Below are 23,307 nucleotides of genomic sequence, written 5' to 3' on the forward strand. Positions count from 1 at the left end.
GCGGCAGTTGAAAAAGAATGGGATGGCAGGCAACTGCCTCCAAGGAATGGTTTAAAAGTCTTGGAAAAATGCACATAACCCTTGTGCCCCATTCAACATGCTGGGAAACACAAACCTGGGAATAGGTGGTTTGAGCAGGAAATGGAATACAACATTGGCAACGTCTTCCACAGTGAGGGAAAAGGGCAACAGGGAAATGGAATGATTCATACACAACTTTAGCAAGATTTTGCTGAGCTGTGCTGCTTACAAGTAAATTACTTAGGGTGGCAACACTTTAAGTCCCATGGGAAAGCACAAGGAAAGGGGGAAATGGCATTTAGATGCCTCCATTCTAAAAGTAGTAAACACACACACACACAAACACATACACACAGTCCCCAGTGGCCCAACAGCCCTTTTGTACACCACGTAGTGTTATACAAAGAATTACCTGGATTTCTGCAGCATGGCTGAGATTCACAAAAATGAGAATCTCCTGCAGGATTCTTTCCTGAATTCTCCTTTGAATATTTACAACTGTCGGCATTGGTTCTCTTAAATCAAATGTATGCCTACCTGGATGCAACTGTAATTCTCAAATTCTTAAGAAGAAACTTTCTGAACATTTTCAAAAAGCATTTGGCAGGAGGCCCCGTGGAATGACACGGCAGAATTTTCTATTCACTTCACAGCCCTGATTATGACAATGAGTTGATCTCTGTTTTATTTCTCCTTTTACTCTTCTATAATTCCAGCATTCTATATCCTAGGCATTGTGAGTACTTCCAAGTGCTTTATCTAACTTTTAGGGAGAAAGAGGCATATTTGAAATTATTGGTAAATACTGGATACAGCTGATGAGAACTTAGCTAAAACATGGAAGAGCAGAATTCCATCAATGTAGAAAAGGTAGTACCAAGAGTTTATGAATATCCAACCGTTATTTAAAATAATAATTTATCTTACAATTAAAATAGTGATATTCCAAAATTATACGAAAAATGTTAGATGAGCTAAAGCACTCCATGGACTCTGTTTTCCATTGTTCCTTATTTCAAACTTTCTCTGGTTGAAATTACTTCCTGTGTCTTATTTCTCTGAATCTAACTTTTATTTGAATTACAGAACGCTAGTCCTCCAAGGTCTTCAACCTAGAATTCTGAAAAAACCCAAAAAGGGAAGTTCACCTGCTAGTGCTTGCCACCCACTTGGCACATACTCAGATTTGGGATTAATGTGAGGAGTTACAAGTCTCGTAAATTTCAAAGACACACTCAACATAACTCTGAAAGCACTGCTTGAAACTAATGAACTACACAAATCTGAAATATGTGTGTGTGTGTGTGTGTGTGTGTGTGTAATGTTTAGTGCTCCATAAAAAGTTTTTCAAGAGAAGGAATGAGTTTCCAAATGCTTTTAGATCTACATTTAATGCAGATTACAGCATGGCACTGTGATTTGTCTTGAAACTATGACCTCATTTCTATATTGGCAGATTTTTATATGTCATACTTCAGCTGTCTTCCCAAGATATTGCTAAAACACTGCCAAGTTAGGGGTTCGTCCTTCATTTTATAGATGTTAACAATGAAATGCAGAAGATTAAACATCTAGCCCAAGTCACCAGACTTCTTTCGGTTCAGTGTTCTTTCCACACTGCCTCTGCTAAATCCATAAAAATATATAAATCTGAATAACATTTTTTGAATGTCTGAAGTATGAAGAAACATTGCATAGAGTCCATCAAGTTCAAAAAAATTAAGTAGACATTAAATCTTTTGTGGGTACAAAGAAGATTCTGGGAAGTCTATATTATGCGAAAGTATTCTGTATTCTAGCATACCTAGTAAAAGAACTATGGAATATAAATGGGGAAGAATGGTTGAAGCGAGAATGAACACTGTGTGCCAGTCTTTGATACCGTGACTCAGAAATTAAGGTTACATTCCCCAGAAGTAGAAAGATTCCGGGGCATATCCACTATTTTTAGGGTGCTTTTATTTTGCTAACAGGAATGCTTGGTACACTAAATGAAGTCCTTGTGTTACGTTCTTAGATAATGCAGCCACTGAACCTAAAGCACAAATATAACTCATGGATCTGAAAGATCTGATGCATATTTTACATAACTCAAGTATGTTTATTCAACATTAGGTCTTTGATGTTCTGTAACTGTGAATAGTTGGTAAGTTATTCTAAAAGCCCAAGCATAATAGGAAAAATATCATCATTTTCTTGGTCTTAATTTAATAGTTAATTTCTATGTTATTTTTCAAAATTTTAGAAAATTTTTGAATGAACTGTAGGATAAAGGGATAAGGACAGTAGAAAAAATTATGAGAAATATTAGTAAGAGTTCTTTTCCATTTTCACGGATTTAAGTGGTATATACATATAAAATGGGAAATAACCTCTGAATGCAATTCACTGCCCATAAACAGACACGCAGTGTGGGATGTATCTGCCTTGTAATGATATCAAATGCACCTCTGATAGAATCTAGTTTATCATTACTTCTTATTGTTCATTTTTCATTTACATCATTAAAATTCAACACTTGAAATATCTGTAATGGTTCATAATTTTTTGAAGAGGCATAAGCATGTTTTTTGCTCCAAATTTTCCATGTTTTTATTTTTAGATTTATAAATATTAGAACGGTCTGATAAATTTCTACATTATTTACTTTCCATGACCGTTGCTGAGTAATGATCATTAGCATTTGTTTATTTATAAAACATATTATAAACTTTGCTACACAAGGGTCTTGAGAGCTGAAATAATATTATCACATGGTGTTTTAGAAAAATAAAATGGCTAGATTTTTGTTGCAAAATATTACATGGTGAAGATTTCCCTTTTCGAAAACTGGATAAGAGTACTATATATCCTTCCCATCATTAGAACTCTTGCTTAATCACTGAAACTTGTGTTTGTGAAATGTAATTGAGGATGTCAATGAAACACGACTCAGTTTGAGAATTAAGTTATATGATCAATTCCACCATCTTCAGAGTCTCCAGTGCTACTTTCCCTTTATGTTCATGTCCTCATTTTTAACAATTTCAAAGTACCTTCCTCTGTCAATTTTAACTTTTTAACCATTATGTGATGATAAATTCTCACTGCAAATGTTTTCTACATTATTCTATAACTCCTTGTAAGAGGTTGTGATATGGACAGCAGAGTAAAAATACTGTATACTTATACATTACTAAATTTAGTTCATAATCCTATGTATCATCTTTGCATGTCAGTCATCTAATAGAATTATATATAATATAAATATTTTAAGGGCACATAAAAAATAAAAAGGTAAAATTTAATCCAATATTTTGTTATAAAATGTTATTTTTGCAACATAATTATAACCCTCATAAAATTATTATACTCCACATAAAAATTATGTTATAATCCACATAAAAATTGTCAGGGAAATATTTTACATTATTTTTATTTGAATTCTCTGAAATCAAATGTGTATCTTGCACTTAGAGCACGTCTCAGTTTTGACTAGTCTTATGTGAGTGTTCAGTTGTCACGCCAGCACTATTTTGGGCATTCTCATCTTTATTTTTTTAAAAGTCTTTTCGGCTCATTGCGATTGATAAGTAAAGATAAAATAATTCCTGGAGTGGTTAAAAAATAGTGAAAAAGTCTCAAGATGTGGAAAAACAATATCATTAATTATCTTTAATGCATTTTTGATTTGTGAAAGGGTTTAATCGAAGCTGTGATAATTGGAAGAAAGTAAACTTATTCTAGATTTAAAAGAGTAGTTTCTTTCCTTGTATTTCAGAAGATCTATAAGAAAGAATAAAAGTCATGAAATACCGACCCATACAAACTGTATGGCTTCTCTTATATGAGAAACTCAAAGAATAAAGGAAGAGCCAAATAAAAGGCGGCCAATGTGAAAGATGGACATAGATCTTTGGCAAATGAAAGGTGACTAAGGGGTGGAGGGAGAGAGAGAGGGTAAGGGAACGTAAAGAGAAATAGGATACGCCATGTACATGTACCAACTACCCACAATGAGTGTATTCACAATGTACTAGAATCAAGCACCGATGAAATTAAAAAAGGAAAACAACTAAACTTGAGTCCATACCTCTGTGGTGGTTTATCAAACGTGTTATTCTCATATTCTTTGGTTTTGTTATCTCTTTCTCCTACTGGCCACACTGAACTGTACCAGTCATTTAAGTTTAGGGGAATCTATCATTGAGATTTCAATAAATAAAGATCCTGATATTTCTATTATAGAGTTCATCTACTTTGCCTATTATGTCTTCATAATGTGATTATATCTATAAACAGAAAACAAATTAAAATCTATATTACATATACAGTACAGCACACATAATATATATATAGTGGTATTTAATTAACACACATATATGTATATATATTTATGAGATGTGATCAAAATATGGGGTAAAAATTTAAATGACAAATTTTTTGCAATAAGGGACACATTGTCAATAATTCCCCTCAAAATGTACCTCTTCCCTTTGAAAACACTTATCCTACCATTCTTGTCATTTTCCTAAACAGTTCTGGAATTCCTCTTTTATGAATGTCTTCAAAAGGTATGATTAGAAATACAGGAAGTGCTGGTGTCCAGTGCCATCCAATGGAAAGCAGGCTTGTAGAATTAGAAACATTATGGTGCATCTTCATCCACCTCATTCCCCAGATCTAGCACCTTGAAACTTCAGGCTTTTACCCAAAGTCAAAATGACCATAAAAGATGAATGTTTTTAACTGATTCAGGACATTAAATCAGCTATGACAATGAAACTAAAGATATATTCTCCATGCTTCTGGTCACAAACCGAACTGTATGAGAACCAAATCAAATTCCCTATAAGGTTAACATTGAACTTAACCATTGGATTTGATTCAGTTACTGTCCAATTCAGTTTGTGACCAGAACCATGGAAAGAATCAAGTTGTGAACTGAGGTACCACTATGTGTGTGTGTAAACATATATATATATAAATATATATAAATATATTTGAAACTCAGTGATGCTTATTTCAGAGTCTCCTTCTCTTCTTTGATGCTATAAACAAGGCCAAAAATTGGAAGGATGGAAAACAGACACACACACACACACACACACACACACACACACATCAACACAATTTTTCAAAGCATTTTATTAATTTTAAAATTGTATTGCAGATCTTGACAAATTAGTGGCTTATAGATTTGCCTTCTGGCTCTCTAAAAGCCCGTAACATAAAAATAACAAAAGACAAGCAACCAAAGCTTTAAAAAAAAAAAGCATCACATCTATAAGAAACTTTTGAAAACATGAATAAGCATATAAAACTTCTGTCATTTGCTTAATTTTTGTACAATTATAAAAAATAATAAAAAACCCCACATTTCTTTAATATTCAACATTTCTAAGTACTATATTTTAGGGGAATACAAACACAACAAAAGTAAGTAGATTTAATAAAGAGAATTCCTCTGTCTATTTCCGTCCATAACCTTCTGCAAACAACACTCATATTATTCTTCAGGTAGCTGCATGGAAGCTACAGAACTCCGTGGACCTCATTTCCCGCTGTCTGCTCTCAGTACTTTCTCTTCCTTGTCCTGGCTACTCTTACATTCGAGGAGTGGAAGTTGCCACTGGATGTGTGGCCTCTATGGCTAAAATCAACTTCTTGAGATACTGGACAGGAATTTTTGAGTTGAACAGTGCTGAAATCATTCAGAAGTCCTAGGTTTATTCAAACCCTCAGGACAATAGAAGAAGCTATTTGTCCCCCTACCATGACCAAGACATAGCTTTCAACTTTCTTCTAGTGAATTTTCAAAGCTGCATGCTTGTTTCAGAAATTAACAGTGCTTACAATCATTTAAGCACAATAAAATGTTGAAATCAAGGACTCACTTTCTTTATCGCACACACACATACACACATACAAACACAATAAGAAACAAGTGTTCCTCCCCCCCATCTGACAATCACTGCTATGTATCTTAGCGGACTTTATAGTCTTGTCAACTCGCTCATCCACGAAAATAGAAAAAAATACAAAAACGCTTTTCATCTATGGCTCTGGAAAACCTATAATCCCAAGAAGAAAAAAGGTATACAATTTCACAGGCAAAATATGTACACATTTTGTGATGAGCTTCCTAGATTACATGTGACAGCCACATGAGCCCTTTTGCACTTTTAACATGGAAGCTTATGTGCAACAATAGACCTTATGAACATACATGGGAAAATTTTAGACAAGATTAGCGTATATCCAAATATTTGTTTTGTATGTTGAAAAAATATGTATTGGTTACAAAGCATGTTTACAAAACATCTACAGGGATATTGTCATTTTCATGTTGCTGGAAGTTCTAAGGCAATTCTCTTTAGATGTGATCTAAACATCATTCTTGAAGGATTGTGGAAACATTGTGAAGTCTACACATAGCCTGAAAGGGGTCAGATAGAAAATTTGGTGCTCACAGTTACTTTCTGATGAACTAGAACTCTTACTGATCACAAAAGACAGTAACTGCAAATGATGCCATAGGACATTTCATCTCAAGATTTCATATTTCCCAGATCACTGTGCTATGTTTAACCCTGAAGACAAAAAGTAAACAAACTTCCAAAGTTTTGTGAGGGACTTTAAATGAAACCTTTACCACCTATTATCCATGTTTCAAAGCATCTTTCAGAAATTTCAATTCACAGTTTTATGAGTTATCTCAGTATTTAGTAGACACTTAATATTTTGGAGTCATGCTTATGTTTCCTATAATGTCTTAAGAGACACTACAGCTCCACTGTAAGAACTGTGTAGATGACACTCCTCCCAGCTGCATCAACCTGAATTCTAACAAGAGTAGTGAATGTGGATTTGAGTTAACCAATCTACAAGATACATTTGATTTTAAGGATTCTGTAATGGCAGCAAATGTTTTCCCAAGAACTACTAAAGTGTCTGATATCAAATTTTAAAGGGGTTACTGACATGCTGAGATGCATCACATTAGAACTGGATGCCATGGATCTATTCAGAATTTTAGCCATGACCCATATTCCTCATTCATGATCAAAGACAAAACAGGATGTGCTCTTTTGCCTTTGGAAAAGTGAATGTGAACTATTTCTTGTGACAAACACAAAGTGAACCAGCACCATGGAAAGGGATGCTATTAACATAAAATGTGCCAATATAGAGGATCATGTACATATATAGTCTCGCCATACAGTAAGAAATGGTAAATACAAATGGTTTTATCAAAAGTCTCAACATGGCATGTGTTCAGCATCCAAGGAATTGAAAGGTCATATACACCACTGTCCCCCATCAGGCAGGTCATAGAGCTCTACATCCTTACTACATCATCATCCACGATACCCCTGAGAAAAGGGGTATCGTGAAGCTACCCAAGAGAAGTTAATTTTTTTTTAAAGTTGATAAGTGCAATGCAATTTCCATTCCTTTAAATTACATTTAAACAGTACTCAATGCCCCCACCCAAAAATATATACTGTATATTTATATATTTATAATATATATAGTCTTAGACTATAAAGTTGAAAATGCTTTATAAAAGTCAATGAGAGATCTCTGTAGCCTAAAGATACACCCACTGCTTTATTTGCTCACTTCGATCTACCATGACAACTCAGTCTGCAAGCAATAGCTTTGACGGCTTAAAGCCAGAATCAGAATCAGATGCCAGGTCACATGGTAGGTAAGTAGTAGCCTCTCACTTCTCTTTCCCTTAAGATGCTGGACTGAGAAGAGGAAGGGGAAGAGCTAGGGAGAATGCTTTGACAATCAAGCAGGCACGCCTTCTAGGGGGCTCGGCAGGTGGGTAAAGGATGGGAAGAACCAACCCGCAGGATTCACTCCCCTTCCTCTTTGATGCGCTGTTGCTTGTTGCGGCGAGCATCCATGTCAAAGTTGAAGTCATTCCACTCATCGCGGGGAGGGAAGGAGATGGTCTGGCGGAGGGTGAAGCGTACAGCATCGATAACACGCTCACCACGCGTCTCACTGGAGCCCACGCTGACGGTCGAGGCCCCACTTGGGGTCCGGAGGAGATGCGGAGGTGAGGAGAAGTCATGGAGCTGCCTGTGGTCCAGGATGCCCTTCCAGATGGCGTGTCGGAACTGCTCAGGAATCTTTAGACTTGCCAAATCCTGTGCCACAGGGAAGGGAATCAGCAAGGATTAGAACAAAGGTCCAAATCAGTATTTATTCCATACCGTTTTATCACATTCTGCAGTATTCTGGTTTATCTGATCTGAATTTATTGATCCATCACCTGGAAAATAAAATTAGCTGTTTTTTTTTTTTTTTTTTTTTAGTACTGGGGATCAAACTCAGGACCTTGTGCTTTCGAAGCAGACATGGTGCCACTGCACTAAATCCTAGGCCCTAAAATTAGCTTTTTGATAGTTGTCAAATCTAGAGAAAACTAGACAGAAAGGCACAAATGTGAGGGGTGAGCTTTGGCTTGTGAATAATTATTCACTTATTTTTCTTCTGGGTGTTGTTTTGTTCATTGATAAAATAGAGACAGTACTTATACGAGAGGAAAGATGTCAAACAAAAACATAAAGTACTTTCTCACTCTTAAATCTGCCTGGCTCTAGTCAGCAGAAGAAATATATTAATCGGATGTCACTAACAGAGGGGCTGGGAGATGAGAGACTCTCACTAATGGAGACTAAGTGCTTTCTACATGCCAGGTACAGAACAATTCATTTTATATTATGATCTCATTTACTCTTTAGATTAATGACAGATATTGTTATGCCTACTTTACAGGTAGAAAGATGGAAGGTGAGAGAGTTTTACAAGATGAGTTATACAGCCAGGCGTGGTGGCACGTGCCTTTAACCCCAGCACTCAAGAGGCTGAGGCAGGAGAATCAAGGCCAGCTTGAGCTACACAGTGAGTTTAAGGCCAGCCTAAACTGAACTGTGTAGCAAGATCCTGTCTCAAAAAAAAAAAGAAAGGAAAAGAAAGAAAGAGTGGAGTTATACAAAAAGGTGAAAAAACTGTGGACCTAGGGAGAGCCCTGAACCTAAATTTGATCTACTGGCCAAGCAGGGTCTTGATGCCTGCATAAAAGAAAGCATCAAAATTCAGAACAACTGTGTCCACGTTGTACAGGTGGAGACAGACAGCATTTCATCATTTAAAAAGGGGTTAAACTTAACAGGATATGGTGGCATCACTTTCATTGATCTCTTCTAGTTTGTTTCAGTGACAGCTCACATATTTTATAGAAGACAGGGTGGGCAGACAGCACGATGTGGTTGGTGTCAGTAGACCTGGCAGAAGTTCTTCTTCTGCTATAGAACTCTAGCAAGTCCAGCCTCTCTTGCTGGTAAATTGTATAAGATTGCTTTTTTAGTCCAACACGTATTATGGACTCATAGGTAAATGTGGTTGTTAAAGGCAAGTATGTTTTTCAGTATAAATTATAAAACATACCATGCAAGTGCGAGCCATTTATATTATTATCACATTATTATCTCAGCTTTTCTTCTTACATAGGCTACTAATAAAGACCCTCCCCAACTGAAGCTCATTCCTCTTCAAGGAAGGGATGCCAAGTTACTTAGACTGGTGCTAACAGACGAGTGGAGAAACAGGTGCCCATTTCTGAACCCCGATGTGAAAATGAGAAAATTGGCTTTCCAACATTTTCAAATTCAGAAATTTGCAATGTAGTGTAATATTCCCCACGCTGTGGATTTTCAGGCCATTAGAAGTATTCTACCCTCCTATTGCAGCAGAAAGACCACTGTAACAAAGGTCAGACACACACGGATAAGTTAGCATCCTCTTTATGCTTCTTGCACTCATTATTACTTCTGAGGCTCTCAATAATCCCAAAGCTCTTCATAAACTAGACTCCATCAACTAAGATAGGAAGAGACGGATTTATAGAGAACATCTGCAGATCTTAAAGCTTCAGGATCCTCCTGACATAATCCCCAGTGGGGGTGAGCAAGCAAGTATTAAATATGACTTTAAAAATATGGGGAAGGTATAGATTCCCCATTCTTTTGGGTAGGAACCTTCTGCTATAGGAGGCTTTCAAACCTGGGGCAGCTCTGTTGTCCTTGGTGGATGCAAGAGATTGTAAAGTTATCTGAATCTGGTTGAGACTCACCCTTAAAGCTTTCTCTATATAGTTTTTGTGTGTAATATATTCTAACCTACAGCAGCACCCAGGGGTGATTTATAGGGTGGTTAAGGGTGGAGGAAAAGGAAGAAGAATGTATACTTTGCACCACAGAGCCGGGACACTCGTATGCTTGGGACATCTCTAGCATCGGTGCTCAAGGAGGGGAATAGAAGCAGCAGCAGAGGCAGAAACTATCTTTCCCCAGCAGTTCAAAATGCCCCCCGGAAGCTGGAAGAGAAGAGTGAACCCCAAAGCTAGCAGTATCAAAAATAGTCTGGGAGAAAAGTTAGATCATTGGAAACCAGAACAATATTAGCTCCCCTGTCAGCAGTAGTTCAAGAAACAGTGTAGGAAGCAAGAGATAGAGCTCTCACATTCAGTTTGTTTCCAAAAACAAATCACAGCCAGCAAGAGGGATTTTGAATCCAGTTTGATAAATTAAGGCCCAAAGAGGCAAAGTGAAAACCTCAAGTTTTGATGATTACTAAAGACATGGATGGGACTTTAACCTGTGGCCAGGTCATTCCCAATGCTCAGGGATGGCTGGGCCTTATGCTGATACAACCGAAAAATGATCGAAGAAACACAGAGTTGTAATTGAAAGGAAAGGCTGAATGCCCCTTAATAAAGTCCTGTTTTAATGAGAGGCAGGAAAGTCAATAGGGCCATAGACTAAAAGCTTATCCACCACCCTCCCCTCGTTATGGAAAAAGAATTGTGAAATAATACCTTTCCTCATTCAGAACATAGGCAGATGAATGAGAACATTCAAACAGTTCTCTGCATTCTTTGAGATTATTCATTTATTTTTAATTTAACTTATTTGATTTAATTTAATTTTTGTTATTGTTATGGTGTCTCACCCTGTTGCTCAGGCTGGTCTCAAACTCTTGAGCCAGAGTGATTTCTAAACCTGCCTCGGTCTCCCAAGTGCAGGGGCTAGAGAACGGTGCCAACACACCTGGTTTGAGATTATATATGATGGTGGGAAGTAGCTCTCTTCTTACCTACTTTACCTAGAGTATGGATGCAACAAACGTGTTCACTGATCACTGAGCTTCTATAGGTGTATAGGGTGTGGCCTGGGAATCTTTCTATCGTGCTTATGGCTTCCATCAGAACTGAAGATTAGGGGCATGACAAAAACAAATTTTAAAACTTTGGGGGATAGAACTACAAGGTGTATGTCACGAAAGGGAGAAAATGAAAAATAAAACTCAAGAGAAAAGTCTAACAGTTACTTACATCCATGGAGTAATGCTCAATCTGATAGATGGTGGTCAGCCCCTGGGTCGTGAAATAGTCCAGACATGATGAACAGCCCAACCTCGCTAAGAAACTGCAGAGGGAGGAGGGAAGAGGAAGGAAGAAACAGAAAGTTCACCCCAACAGCATTGGTGAGATAAAGGAAGACCCAACATTTTACCCTTGGATGCCCTCCGTAAGAGACTAGGAGCAGATAAAATATACACAGGCCTTGGATTTGAAGGTTAGGGATGATTAGGTAACTTGACCTGTAGGTTTATGGAAAATAAAATAGGCTTTAGGGATTCCAGCAGATCACAATTTTCAACGGTGATCTGTAGTATTCTTGGGTTGTGTGTAAATGCCTTAGGAGCCGTTGCAGGGGGTGGAAAGAAAGGATCAAGGGGTCAGAGTCCAGCTCTTTTGTGTCCTGGCCCCTCCCTGCAAAATGAGCATCGTAGGCTGCCACTCCTGAAAGCCATCGCTACTTTTTGATTTATGTCCTCTGAATACCTATCTTCACTTTTGTGATGCTGGCCTGCGACTGAGGATGCTGCCTCAATGCAAGGCCAATCCTGGGTGCCATGACTTGCACTTTGCCATCTCTGTGAGTGACGCCACCTGGGGAATAACACGTATCACTCAGGCAGCCACATGGAAGAATGCTCTGCACATAAAACCAAAACAGAAGGTGTGCAGGAGGCACGTGGAGATTTGCCTCTGTGGGAAACAGATCCTGCAGGCTTTCTGCATTTCTGTCTGCGGCCTGACTGAACTTCCTCATCTGGAAGGTACTCGTTCCTCACGCAGAGCAGTCGAGTCCACCGGCTTGCTGGAATTATCTCATTCGTGCTAGCATTTAAACTTTTTGTGGACATCCAACTCCAAAATAATGGTCCCATGGGGGCTGAGAGCTATGAGGCCTAGAGAGCAGGAAAGGGAGCGAGATAGCAAGTTCATTGCCCTTTTGGGAAACCCAGCCCTGAGCACCAATCTGAGGGCCACAACTGATGATCTAAAAAATGTAAAGGAGGAGGAGGGAGGAAAAGAAGACAGGGGAAACAGGCACAAAACCTGCATGGGTATAAAAACACACAGTCACAGTCTCCTGTGTTGATCACAGTAGTTCTCCTTGACTGAAATATGCCAAGCACTGCACAGATCAGAGAACTGTGGGTGACCTTCCACCACCGGGCAGCTTTCTTTCCTTTCAGCAGTTGTGTCGACTCTGACAGGGTCCACCCTCCACCACCCAGAGATGCTGAGGACAGGTCCCAGGAGCACAGGCTCTGCACTCACCTGACAATGCTGCAATCTGTGGGATACGGAGGTGGGGGGGTGCAGTGGGAGGTGGAGGGCATGGAGAGTGGGGGAGGGAGGGCCTGGGTGGGGCTGAGTCCATTCATATCTCCAGCCATTGGCATGTGGGTGCCCATCATAGGAACTGAAGAAAAGCAGGAGGAACAGAGAGGGTTACTGCTGTGATCATGTACCTGCATCCCACTGGTCCATCTTTCCTGGTTTAGTGGGCCTAAACCACCAGCCTGGTTTTTCTGTCTTACCTATCACTTTACCCCTTCAAACACCATTCATCTAGTCAAACAGAATGGATACTAGACCCAAACAAATTGCACACTTCCTGGCCTTTGTCCTTTGAGGACAGTCTCTTCCCATCCCTTTCTCTCGTTCTACTTCTCTGCCCAATTGCTCATTTTCTTAATGCTAATATTCTTCTTTGGACTGGCTGTTGTGGGTTATATTTCTGTCTCCCTCTCTATATACTAATCTTCTTATGCACAGAGATTCATTCTTAAACATGGTTTGATCTTTCCAGACCTAGCAGTCAGATGCCTGGTAAACTTAGGTTGAGTGAACAAATGAACACACTGGGGATAAGAGAGTGACCTTTGGGATGTGTGTGTGGAAGCAGAAGGACTTACTGCAATATTTCTAGGGAATGTTGGCTTAATAAAGAAAGATATAATGGAAAATTCTAACTCTTTTCTTGTGCTCCACATTGGCATTCTATACAGGAATACCACTAATACTGGTATTTTATTAAACCATAAATTATAGACAATTACTATAGACAAGGAAAGCTTAATGTCAATAATATTTATAAAATTATCTGTACCTTCAGGTCAAGAAAAAAAGGATGAATGTGATTTGTTTTTGCATTATTAAACAGAAGTGTGCCAAGGGGAAAGGCCTCTACCACTAAACAAATTCAGAGCATAGCCCAGTTACATCTTTGTCTGGTTCCCTTCTCATTCCCCTGGATACATCAAAGAATAATTGAAAATTATAAAGAAAAAGTAGGAAAATGAGAAGTTGCATAAATGTGAAGCATCATTACTTTTACCACCAATATGTTGTCATCCCAAGAAGCAAGATGGGACATCTAAGAGGTCACAAGAAAAAATTTAAAAAGAAAGAAGAAAATGAATAGTTCTGATGTTTTCACTCTCAAGGTGCCAAATCTTTCAGGGGTCAGGTTTTGAAACCTAGGATGTACTTAACACTCGGGGCAGGGAAGGCTGCTCTGAAGACATTGTTGCTGTTTCAGGCAGCCCTACCACATTCATCTCTAGTTTCCTGAAATATGAACATGCGCCATCACGTCACAGAGCAACAATCCTAGCCTCCCTTTAATTCTTTCAGAAAACCCAGATGTTTTTGAAAGGAACACTTAAATACAAGTTTAAATATTTGATCAAGCAACTAGGGGTTTTAAAGGGCAAAACGCTTTTTATAGACGGAGGATTATGAGGTACGTGTGCAGGGTTCAGTCTCCTGCACACCTGAAGATAGTATACGTCTTTCTGCATTTTTACCAGCCTTTCTTTCTTTCAAGTTTGTGTACCCACTTTGCTAGACTTAGTTCTGGCAGATAAGATCGATATATTTATAGCCAAGGTATATTCCACTCATCATTCATTTGGAGCCAAATCTCGCATCATCTTTTACATTCACACATAGGTAATGTGAGGAAATTGTGTGTGAATAAGCAAAAGTCAAACCCTTGCATGCATCATATTCCCTCACTCCGTGGAACAGAGTGGATGAGTTGAGAACGTTAAGACTGTCAGGACACAGCCTTGCCACATGTTTAACATGTAAAGTGATCATTTTAATGGATTGAAATTTGAGCATTAGAAAGAGAAATGACTTGTCCATAATTCCACAGCTAGGTGTTTTAATAGAGTCCAGATTAGAATCCATTTATTACATTTTAAGTCCACCCACTTCCCACATATTTTAAACATTTTCAGTTGACTATCTTTTTGTTTGTTTGTTTGTTTTTGTACCAGGGATCAAACTCAGAACCTTGTGCTTGCAAGGCAGGCATGGTGCCACTGAGCTAAATCCCTGGCCCTTTAGTTGACTATCTTAAAGGTGGAAGAAGGGCCTCCATCCAGCTGGCAGGAAGTAGACAGTTCTCTCACAAAGATCTTCGATTCTACCAAAGCAATAGCCTTCTCCACCTCTACTAAGGTTTTTTGTAATAAAACCTACACTTCAAGAGCAAGAGGTTAACTCTGAGAAAGCAAAGTCACTCAATTTTGGTCTGATCTGTCCCACTGTGCTTCTTACGTGTCTTAGGACAAAGCCTCAGCCCATCCCTGAGCGGTCTTCTCCTGTACGAGACTGCTGGTCTTTTAGCTTTGGTAAGGGGAGATGTGCTTACTGTTGGCTCCCATGCCATCGGGAATGGTGGTGGGAGTGAGGGCGTTGCGCTGCTGAGGGTTGATAAGCTGGCTCACTGAAGGCAGCTTGTTCATGCTGTTCATTTTGTTCAGAGGTGGGGAGCTGTTGCCATATGAAGCCTGAGACTGCATCGAGGTCCTGGAAGCACAAACATGGGGATGATGGTCAGCGTGGGACACTGGAGAGGGGGACAGGTCACTCCGGTCTCGGGTTAATGCATGGCTTCAAACCATGTACTTGCAATGTACACCTCCAGCATTAATTATAAGAAGTTATTTGTACTTCCATCTGAGAATATTTTCTTACTAAGAAAGGCCTAAAAAGTGATCACTGGGTCATATTCCCAAATGTTTAGCGTACACAATTTAATATCTTTCTCAAGCATCTCCTTGGGGCAAAGGACAAGAATTGCATCCTCCTTTTTCTTCTATTGTTTTCTCCATCCTTTGACTCTCTCCTGCTCTTCAACTCATGTAAGTTTGAAAAACAGTAAGGGACAGGAACTGAGCAAAGACTCAAAGGCCAATAAATGGTGTGGAGTTGCCAAGCTCAAATGCAGCAGAGCCATTCCATTTGTAGCTTCCTAGGCCATTTGGGACCTACAGAAAGCAACCACAAAGCCAATCATACAGGACACTTGGCAGCGCATCCTGCTGGCATGCCGAGACCCCAAGTTGGAAATGTGCTCTCTCGTCTAGGATGTTCATGGGCCACGAGAGGACCCACTGCAACACCAATAGTCTTTCTACGCAGGAGAACCCAGGAGCCCATGTAACTGCTCTGTTGACCTCCTTTCTACAAGTCTCCTGGGGAAATGGGAAAAAGAAAAGAAGAAAAAAAAAGTATTTTTCCATTTACTATAACCTTCAGTTTGGAAATTTATTAGTATTGCTTTGTCATGTTTTGAACTACATTGTAGATGAGTTTCCCTAATTGGCTGATATTCCTTTTCCTTCTGATATAAAACTAGGGTGGTACCTTAAAATGAGGGTCAAAACATTGACGCTCTCCTCCAGTACACATTAGGAAGCCTGTGCTCTCTGTTCAAGACACTTAACACTGCTTTTATTTTCTCAGGAGAATCTATATAGGCTATAGTTATGTACTCTCGCCGTCTGTGTTAGATGCTAAAGCCAGGAAAAATGAAAAGATATGATACCTTCTTTGAGATGCAGAGAGAAGCAGCTTTAAAGGGCATAGTAATCTATGCTACCCTGCAAGGCTATGGTGAAAACTGAAAATGCGGAGTAATTTTAATTTGGAGCATTTACAGTAAGTCATTATTCTGACCATGGAATGGAGAATTGACTGAGCATGTTCCTGACTTGGGATGGGAAAAACTCCCCTTTAACATTCTCCCAACAGAAGTTATTATTGTATTACCATTTGCCTTCTTCCTGCTGCAGGCCTATTCACATTAAAGGACATATTTATTTTTGTCCTTGGGTTTGGTTTTCACATATACGTGATGCAAATTTTGGAGACTTTGCTAGTGAATTCATCTTGCAAACAAACATAAAGCAACGCTTGGAAAAAAATCTTAATGGCACAGGCCGGGATTTAGCTCAGTGGTTTTGCCACCTGCCTAGCAAGCTCAAGGGCCCGAGTTCGATCCCTGGAACCAAAAAAAAAAAAATTCTTAATGGCAGTAAGCACCTGAGTGAGACAGGAGGTAGCCCTTGGAGATACCAACCTGCATTCTCTATAATTTCCTGGAATGAGAAAAGCCTCTGCTCCTTACCACTGAAGAGCCACAGCCAGGGTAATGTAAGCAATGCGCCGTATATTCATCTGCATAAATTAGCATGAGCACGTAAAATCAACAAATGCACAGTTTGTGTAATCCTTGCTGCCTCTAAGGCAAGGGGGCACTTGTTTTTCTCTTAAAGCCTGCACAAGTATTCAAAGTATAGACTCAAATTGTATAAACAGCTGTTCATATAATAAGTCCTACCAGCTATATAACACTCCAGGATACTCAGATCTCTTCCATCCTGTTCCATGTTTTGAATGATAATGACAATATTCCTGTGAAAAAATGTTATGGTATGGCAGGACACAGATGGGCAGACAGTCTTATTACTATTATAGAGGTGACTATATGTGAGGCTACAAGAAAAAAAGACCTCTGTCTCCTGGCACCGAGTCCAAGAACTTTTTTCTTTCCTTCTGTTATGCTTACTTAATAAGATACTAGTGGGGAACAGGTTAAAGGATCAGGAAATAGGAGAAGTGATTAGCAAAATGTGGGCTACCGAGATAGGCAAGGAGCAAGAACTATAGTAAAGGGAGCCACTCCAGCATGTACCAAGCACTTCCTACTTCATTCTTGTGTAGGAGCTTGGTTAAAAAAAAAAAAAAGACAGCGCATTTAGATCTGCTTGGGAACATCAATAAGTTCCTAGGGCAGGAGAGCATAGAGGAGGGCAGCGAAGAGATGCTTCCGTGGCTGCTGTTTCTGTCTTTGTCCACCATAAATAGTCCATATTCCAGAAGCAGGCTGTCCTCTCTAATTAAGAGACCTCCACCTGTCTTCCTCATTTTTCCAAACCAGGGGAATTCAGCAAGAGATCGTGGAAATAGTTTAAACCTTTAATGACCACAATTTAAAATAAATAAAAATATATTTACAAGCTTTGCTTTTTTCCTTGAACCTCAGTTGCATTCAGTGCCTTCTGCACTTGATTACAATGTCCTTTCCCTTGCGGTCATTGTTTTTGACAGTTGCATTAGATCATCTATTATTGTCTGTTACTGTGACTATTTTATTAGTTTATCTATTACAACATAGTCCACCTCATTTGAGGATGGTAGGTCCGAAATCACTGGTGAGCAGAGAGGAGCATAGATTTCTGAGTCAATCAGAGTATCTAGGCCATCTTCTGGATCTGACACAAACTAATTAAGTGACTTTGGATGTTCCCCAAGTCTCCCTTGCGTCTCGTTTTCTTAATCTTTAAACCAGGCATTATTCTCACTTTGGACGAGTCACTATGAAGGCTAGATGAGATCACTTCACAGCCCTGCCTACTGTGCAGGGATATGTAGGTACTCAAGGAACACTGGGTCTTCTTACTTTTCCCCTCCAAAATGGCTAAGACTATAGCATTTGTTCAAGGAGATGGAAGATACCGATTTAGATATTAATAGGAAGAAATACCCAGAGATATGGATTCTTCTATGAACAAATGCAGAAATGAAGGTGAACAAACAATTCGTGTAACAGATGCAAAAGGCCAAGGATTCTGGATGCATCCCGGAAATGACTTCTAAAGCTACAAAGAGTGAGATGAGGGGAGCACGTTTATTGATGAGTCTTCGGTATCTGAAATGTGATGAATACGCCGATCACCTCTGCAAACTAAATTCGTGGACCATTCATGAATGCCTGCCCTTGATGAACCACCATCAATTTTCCCTTATAAATATAATGTCCCCGTACTTGAATAAATAGCCTCCCAAATTTTTGAGGGAACTAGAGAGAAGAAAATAATGTTCAAGGAAACAGGATTTGTCAGTTTGTTTTTGTCGTTTTAATACAGGGTCTCACTGTGTAGTCCAGGCTGGCCTTGAACTCACAGTGGTCCTCCTGTCACAGCCTGTCCAGTGCTGGGAACACAGGCTTACATCACCACCCACTGCAAGGGCTGGGTTTTCTTATCTCATCCTCCTCCCAACCCTCCCCTGACCAAAAGGCAAAATACCAAAAATGTGAAAACACAGTTCTTCTCAGGGCAAATAACAAGGTTTGTGTCTGAGTTTGTTTACTCTGGACTTTAGCTAGATTTTTCTAGGAACTCAATGTAACAAAATACAGAAAGGAATGTCTCAAGTGTTTCTATCTAGTTTTGAGAATTAGCCTTAGTGGAGCCAAGTCCCAGTTTTTCACTCTAACAATGTAAATTTCTGTGGACAGGCTAAAACTAAAACACAGAACTTCAGAGCTGGAAGTGGCTTCAGAGGATACAGATGGGAAATCAGGTTTCCTGATTCCAACACTAGTGACTATTTATGTGGTGTCAAATTCCTGATACAATTCTTCTCCTCTGCTGTCTTCAAGGGGCCTTCAGATCTTCCTTTTCTAATTAAAAATCAACTTTTTAGTAGAACTTGGTTACACTTCAGTCTAAGTATAGTCCCCCAAACCACTGCTGTAGTATAGAATGTGAGAAGGGAAAAGGGTACTAAGAAAACAGCAGAACAACCCTGCTATGAGAAATGCTAAAAAACCCCAACAAAACAATGGTGGTGTGGTTTGGAGGTGGTAAGACGTGGAATGTCAGCAAAGGAATTGTAACTTTGCTGAACCCTTCGAAGGGCAGCCCTGCCTGTAACCTTTTTTTCTAGCTGAGTAACCTTGCTTCCAAAACCCAGAAGCGAAAAAAAAAAATTGAGATGTGTGATGTACATGGACCAGTTCCCCACAAGGAATGTAATCAGTGTGTACTGGAAACATGGTCTAATAAAAGACAAAACTTGAAAATAAAAGTAAACTCATTAGACATTGACTTTGTATTTAAAACCAGTGCAGCACTGATTCCCTACTAGACCAACTGTCATTTTCAAATTACAGCATTTTCACATAAAACTTACCTAAAAATAAGGTAAAACAAAACGTCTGAAAGAAAGCAAATATTAAAAAGTGAAACCTACCCACTAACCCTTTCAATGATTTGTGAATCAATGCCGATGACCAACTGAAAACACTGCAAAAATAACAAGACCATAGGACTTTACCAATATACTTAGTAAACATTTACTGTAATTATTTAGATTTTTTTCTCATGTCATGTACTTATCTAAACTACTAGATTAGTGTGATTTAGAACAACTTCTTTTGGACTTTTAAGAGCTCAGAACAAATTGTAAATTAAAAAACAAAACAAAACAAAAAACAACAAAAAATGGGATTCATTATAGATTTCTTTTTTTCCTGGGTACCAGGGGATCAAAAGGCTTCATTACAGATTTCTGATCAAATTTTGCTAATGCCTATCTCGTAGAAGCTAAATATTTTACTAAATATGAATTTAATTTCAATTAATTTTAGTGATTTTGGCAAAGAAGATAAAACCCAGGGTTGTTGAGAGATATTAATTAGCACAACTCTAGTCTGGGTGACCCAGGAAGAAATTACTCATAGGGCTAAAATGTTTTCTTAGTTTTTTTTTTTTTTGGTACCAGGGATCCAACTCAGGTCCTTGTGCTTTCGAGGCAAGGGGTGGATCCACTGAGCTAAATCCCCGGCCCCGTGTTTTCCTAGTTTTTTAAGTTAGTTTAGGCATTTTAACATCTCAGATTGATGATTTCGATCTTGATATAGAGTATCTTAAACACCAAATACTGAGAGAAAAAATAAAAACAGGACCAACGTGACAGTTCTGTTACTCTTCTTTAGACCTACATGTGATACTTCACACACTTATATTAGAATACTCTAGTATTTACGGGCGGGGGGGGGGAAGCAAGAGAGACAGAAACAAAAACTGCAAGATAAACCAAGATGCAAAAGTTTATTGAAAATTAAAATCACACATCCATAAAGCAACAGCCTCAATAACAAGATATCATTGCCTGGGTGACACAGAACAAAGTGCTGGTTACCTGGTGTGGAAAGATGGGGGAGGTGAACTTTTTTATGTTTTGTTTTGTTTTTTTTTTAACTTTTTTATGTTTTTAAGGTGGGAAAAACCAAATTCTCTCACCTGTTTGAGTCAGGAAGAAAAAACATCATTCACTTTCTCTACCTGTAATTTCTACTCCAGGAGAACTGATTTTAACACATGTCTGCTTACTCAGTATTTAAAGCATTAAGTCTCCCGAATGAATGCTTTGGAACAATATGATAGTTTGGCTGGTTTTAGGGTAGGAAAAGTCGAGGGCTAGGAGCTTCAATTAAACAAATTAATCACAGATTTGGTGAGAAGATTTTGAACTCCATTTTGAGCACTGAGTAATGGTAAACAAATACCTGGGGGAAGATGACAAGGGTGGTTTCATCTTCCAATTAAAATCAACCTGTCTGAGGGTGGGGTCTGAACAACAGTTATAGGGGTCGATCTCTAGGGTTTCATATGCAAAAACTATCATATCAGATGCTGATTTAGGGCGGCAGAGAAAAGATCTGATACAACAGTAATAAATTTTCTACTTATACATGAGGAGCAAAGACAGGTTATTAACAGTGCAAGATCTCAAAAAGAAGCAAAGAACATCCCACCCCAGCATTGGCTGCTTATGGTTCTTACCACTCTCTGCCCAGTAGTACACTTGACACCTCAGTTTGTTGCTACTTGCAATCTTACTGCATGACCAGCATTCAAAGGGCCTGAGTCTGTCAGTCACCTACATTTTACTTATGCAGGGACTAGAACAACTTTTATCTCCTTTTTTTTAAAAAGACATCTTAAGTTTGAGACCTGCTCAAAAGCTTTGTTATGAGTTTTAGAAACACAACGGAAGGTAACAGAAAAGGGTTCCAATACACATCTTAATGCCCCTTTCCCCATGGGACGCCCTCCCTCCCAGGAACAACAAAGAAGCACGCAGACAAACACAGTGGTTCCTATATACCATACCCCGCCCACGCTGGAGCTAAGGGTACACTGTCTGTCGAAATCCTCCTTTCTTCTAATGTTTTGAGTCCCTTCAAAAGATTCTCACTAGTGGCTGTGTGCCTTTGGGCAGCTGGGTCTCTGGGTCAAAGCGTCTTCGAGTCCTATTTATAAGGGCTGGATACGCGCACACACACACACGCACACACACATACACACATGGAAACACAACAAACACACACATTTAAAATACGGAGATAGGTTCTACGGGTACACCGATCGGTTTGGGGGGTTGGAATGTCTAAAGAAGACGTCAGATTGTTTCGGAGCTTCTCTCCGGGGCTCCACAAGCTCATTCCTGAAGCAGGCTGAAAGGAGACTGCAGAGAGGAACCAGAGAAAAGAAAAGATGAAGGCTTAAGACTGCATGAACCCAAAACAATTGAATACAGAAACACACACCTCCTACCTTCATGATCATAGCATAGATTAAACAGCATGCCGGAGAAGCTGTTTCTGTTCCTTCTTTTTCACCTTCCCTTAAATTACTCAGAGACCTCTTCTTCTCAAGAGTTTTACGAAGAAGAAATGAGATAAATCCTAAGTACTTAACCAGACATATATATCAGAGTCATCTGTGGGACTTATTTTCCAAAAGCATTTCCCCAGATCCCTTCTGAGAACAAGTTGGGATCCAGGCATATCCATTTCTAACAAGTTTCACAAGGTGATTCATTCATTCGAGGATTGTGGAGACAGGGTAGGTCAAGATGCTTAATATAGTGCTTGGCATAAATTTTACTGGATTCAATTAATTGAAAAACTTTAATCTTTTGCAGAATGTCATCTGCCCAATTATTATACCTCATTACTGTTCTTGTCTAGCTGAACTATGAAGTATGAGGAAATATGATCTTATCAGTATAGGGCTGTGTCATCATGCATTTGTAAAGAACTATTAACGAGCATTTTGTATGTGTCCAGATTGAGATCGATAAATACATTAATCTTTTCAGTCACATACTTGGCCTAGAAATGCATATATCAAACTCACGAAAGCAACTTTTGCATAATTAAGAAATCAATTATGCTACAAAGATGCCAGGAAGAAGCCCGTTTTTTGCTAAAGGTTATGCAACCCTGTGAAATGGTTGAGAACTGTCTCCCAGCCTGGTGTTTTGAGTATTTGTTTACTCCTTTCAAAGGTACAAAGACAGTTTTCCTTGGTTACTACTAGGATTTGGTAAGCCAGCAAGAATTGCTATCATTTTAACCAAATCTGCCTAAATAAAAATTAGTAAATAAGTAACTTAATGCCAGCTAAAAACCTAGAGCTCTGATTCCTTTTCTGGATATTAAAGTTTGTGGCTTTTCATGTAGCAAAGACTAGCATGAGATCACTTGCAGAAACCAACCTAGCAGTGCAGGCACTGTGAAAGTCGATAGACCACAGGAGTCCACACTTCAAGGCCTAGAACAGAGAAGACTGGTTCTGCAATAAGATGTTCAAATATAGAGAAATGTTTTGGTCTAATTTTAATTAATCTTCAAGTTTTTTAAATTGTCAATTCCGAGCTAATAAATTTCACCCCTGAAAATGTCTTGATATTGTTGGGAAGTTCAAAAGTAACAC

The 23,307-nt window shown here is 38.9% G+C and overlaps 1 protein-coding gene across 8 annotated transcripts in view; it reads right to left on the minus strand.

Moving 5' to 3' along the window:
* Positions 1-5,130: 5,130 nt before the first annotated feature.
* Positions 5,131-23,307, minus strand: part of Tp63 (tumor protein p63) — a 205,854-nt gene continuing 187,677 nt past the window's right edge. For 4 of the 8 annotated variants that reach the window (XM_021255678.2, XM_004834790.3, XM_087186711.1 and 1 more), the window contains 4 exons: positions 15,102-15,259; positions 12,713-12,857; positions 11,414-11,507; positions 5,131-8,165 (listed from right to left, as the gene is read on the minus strand). In XM_021255678.2, coding sequence (XP_021111337.1) covers positions 7,869-8,165; positions 11,414-11,507; positions 12,713-12,857; positions 15,102-15,259 — 694 coding nt within the window. In that variant the 3' untranslated portion in view covers positions 5,131-7,868. Of the gene's footprint in view, positions 8,166-11,413; positions 11,508-12,712; positions 12,858-15,101; positions 15,260-17,462; positions 22,055-23,307 lie in introns of those variants that run through there. The other 4 variants (XM_004834791.3, XM_004834792.3, XM_087186713.1 and 1 more) reach the window with 1 other exon arrangement.

The sequence above is a fragment of the Heterocephalus glaber genome, unplaced genomic scaffold, assembly GCF_053883595.1.
Source record: "Heterocephalus glaber isolate CG9 unplaced genomic scaffold, H.glaber_assembly_v1.0 deba00001504, whole genome shotgun sequence".
In the NCBI taxonomy this organism is placed as follows: Eukaryota; Metazoa; Chordata; class Mammalia; order Rodentia; family Bathyergidae; genus Heterocephalus; species Heterocephalus glaber.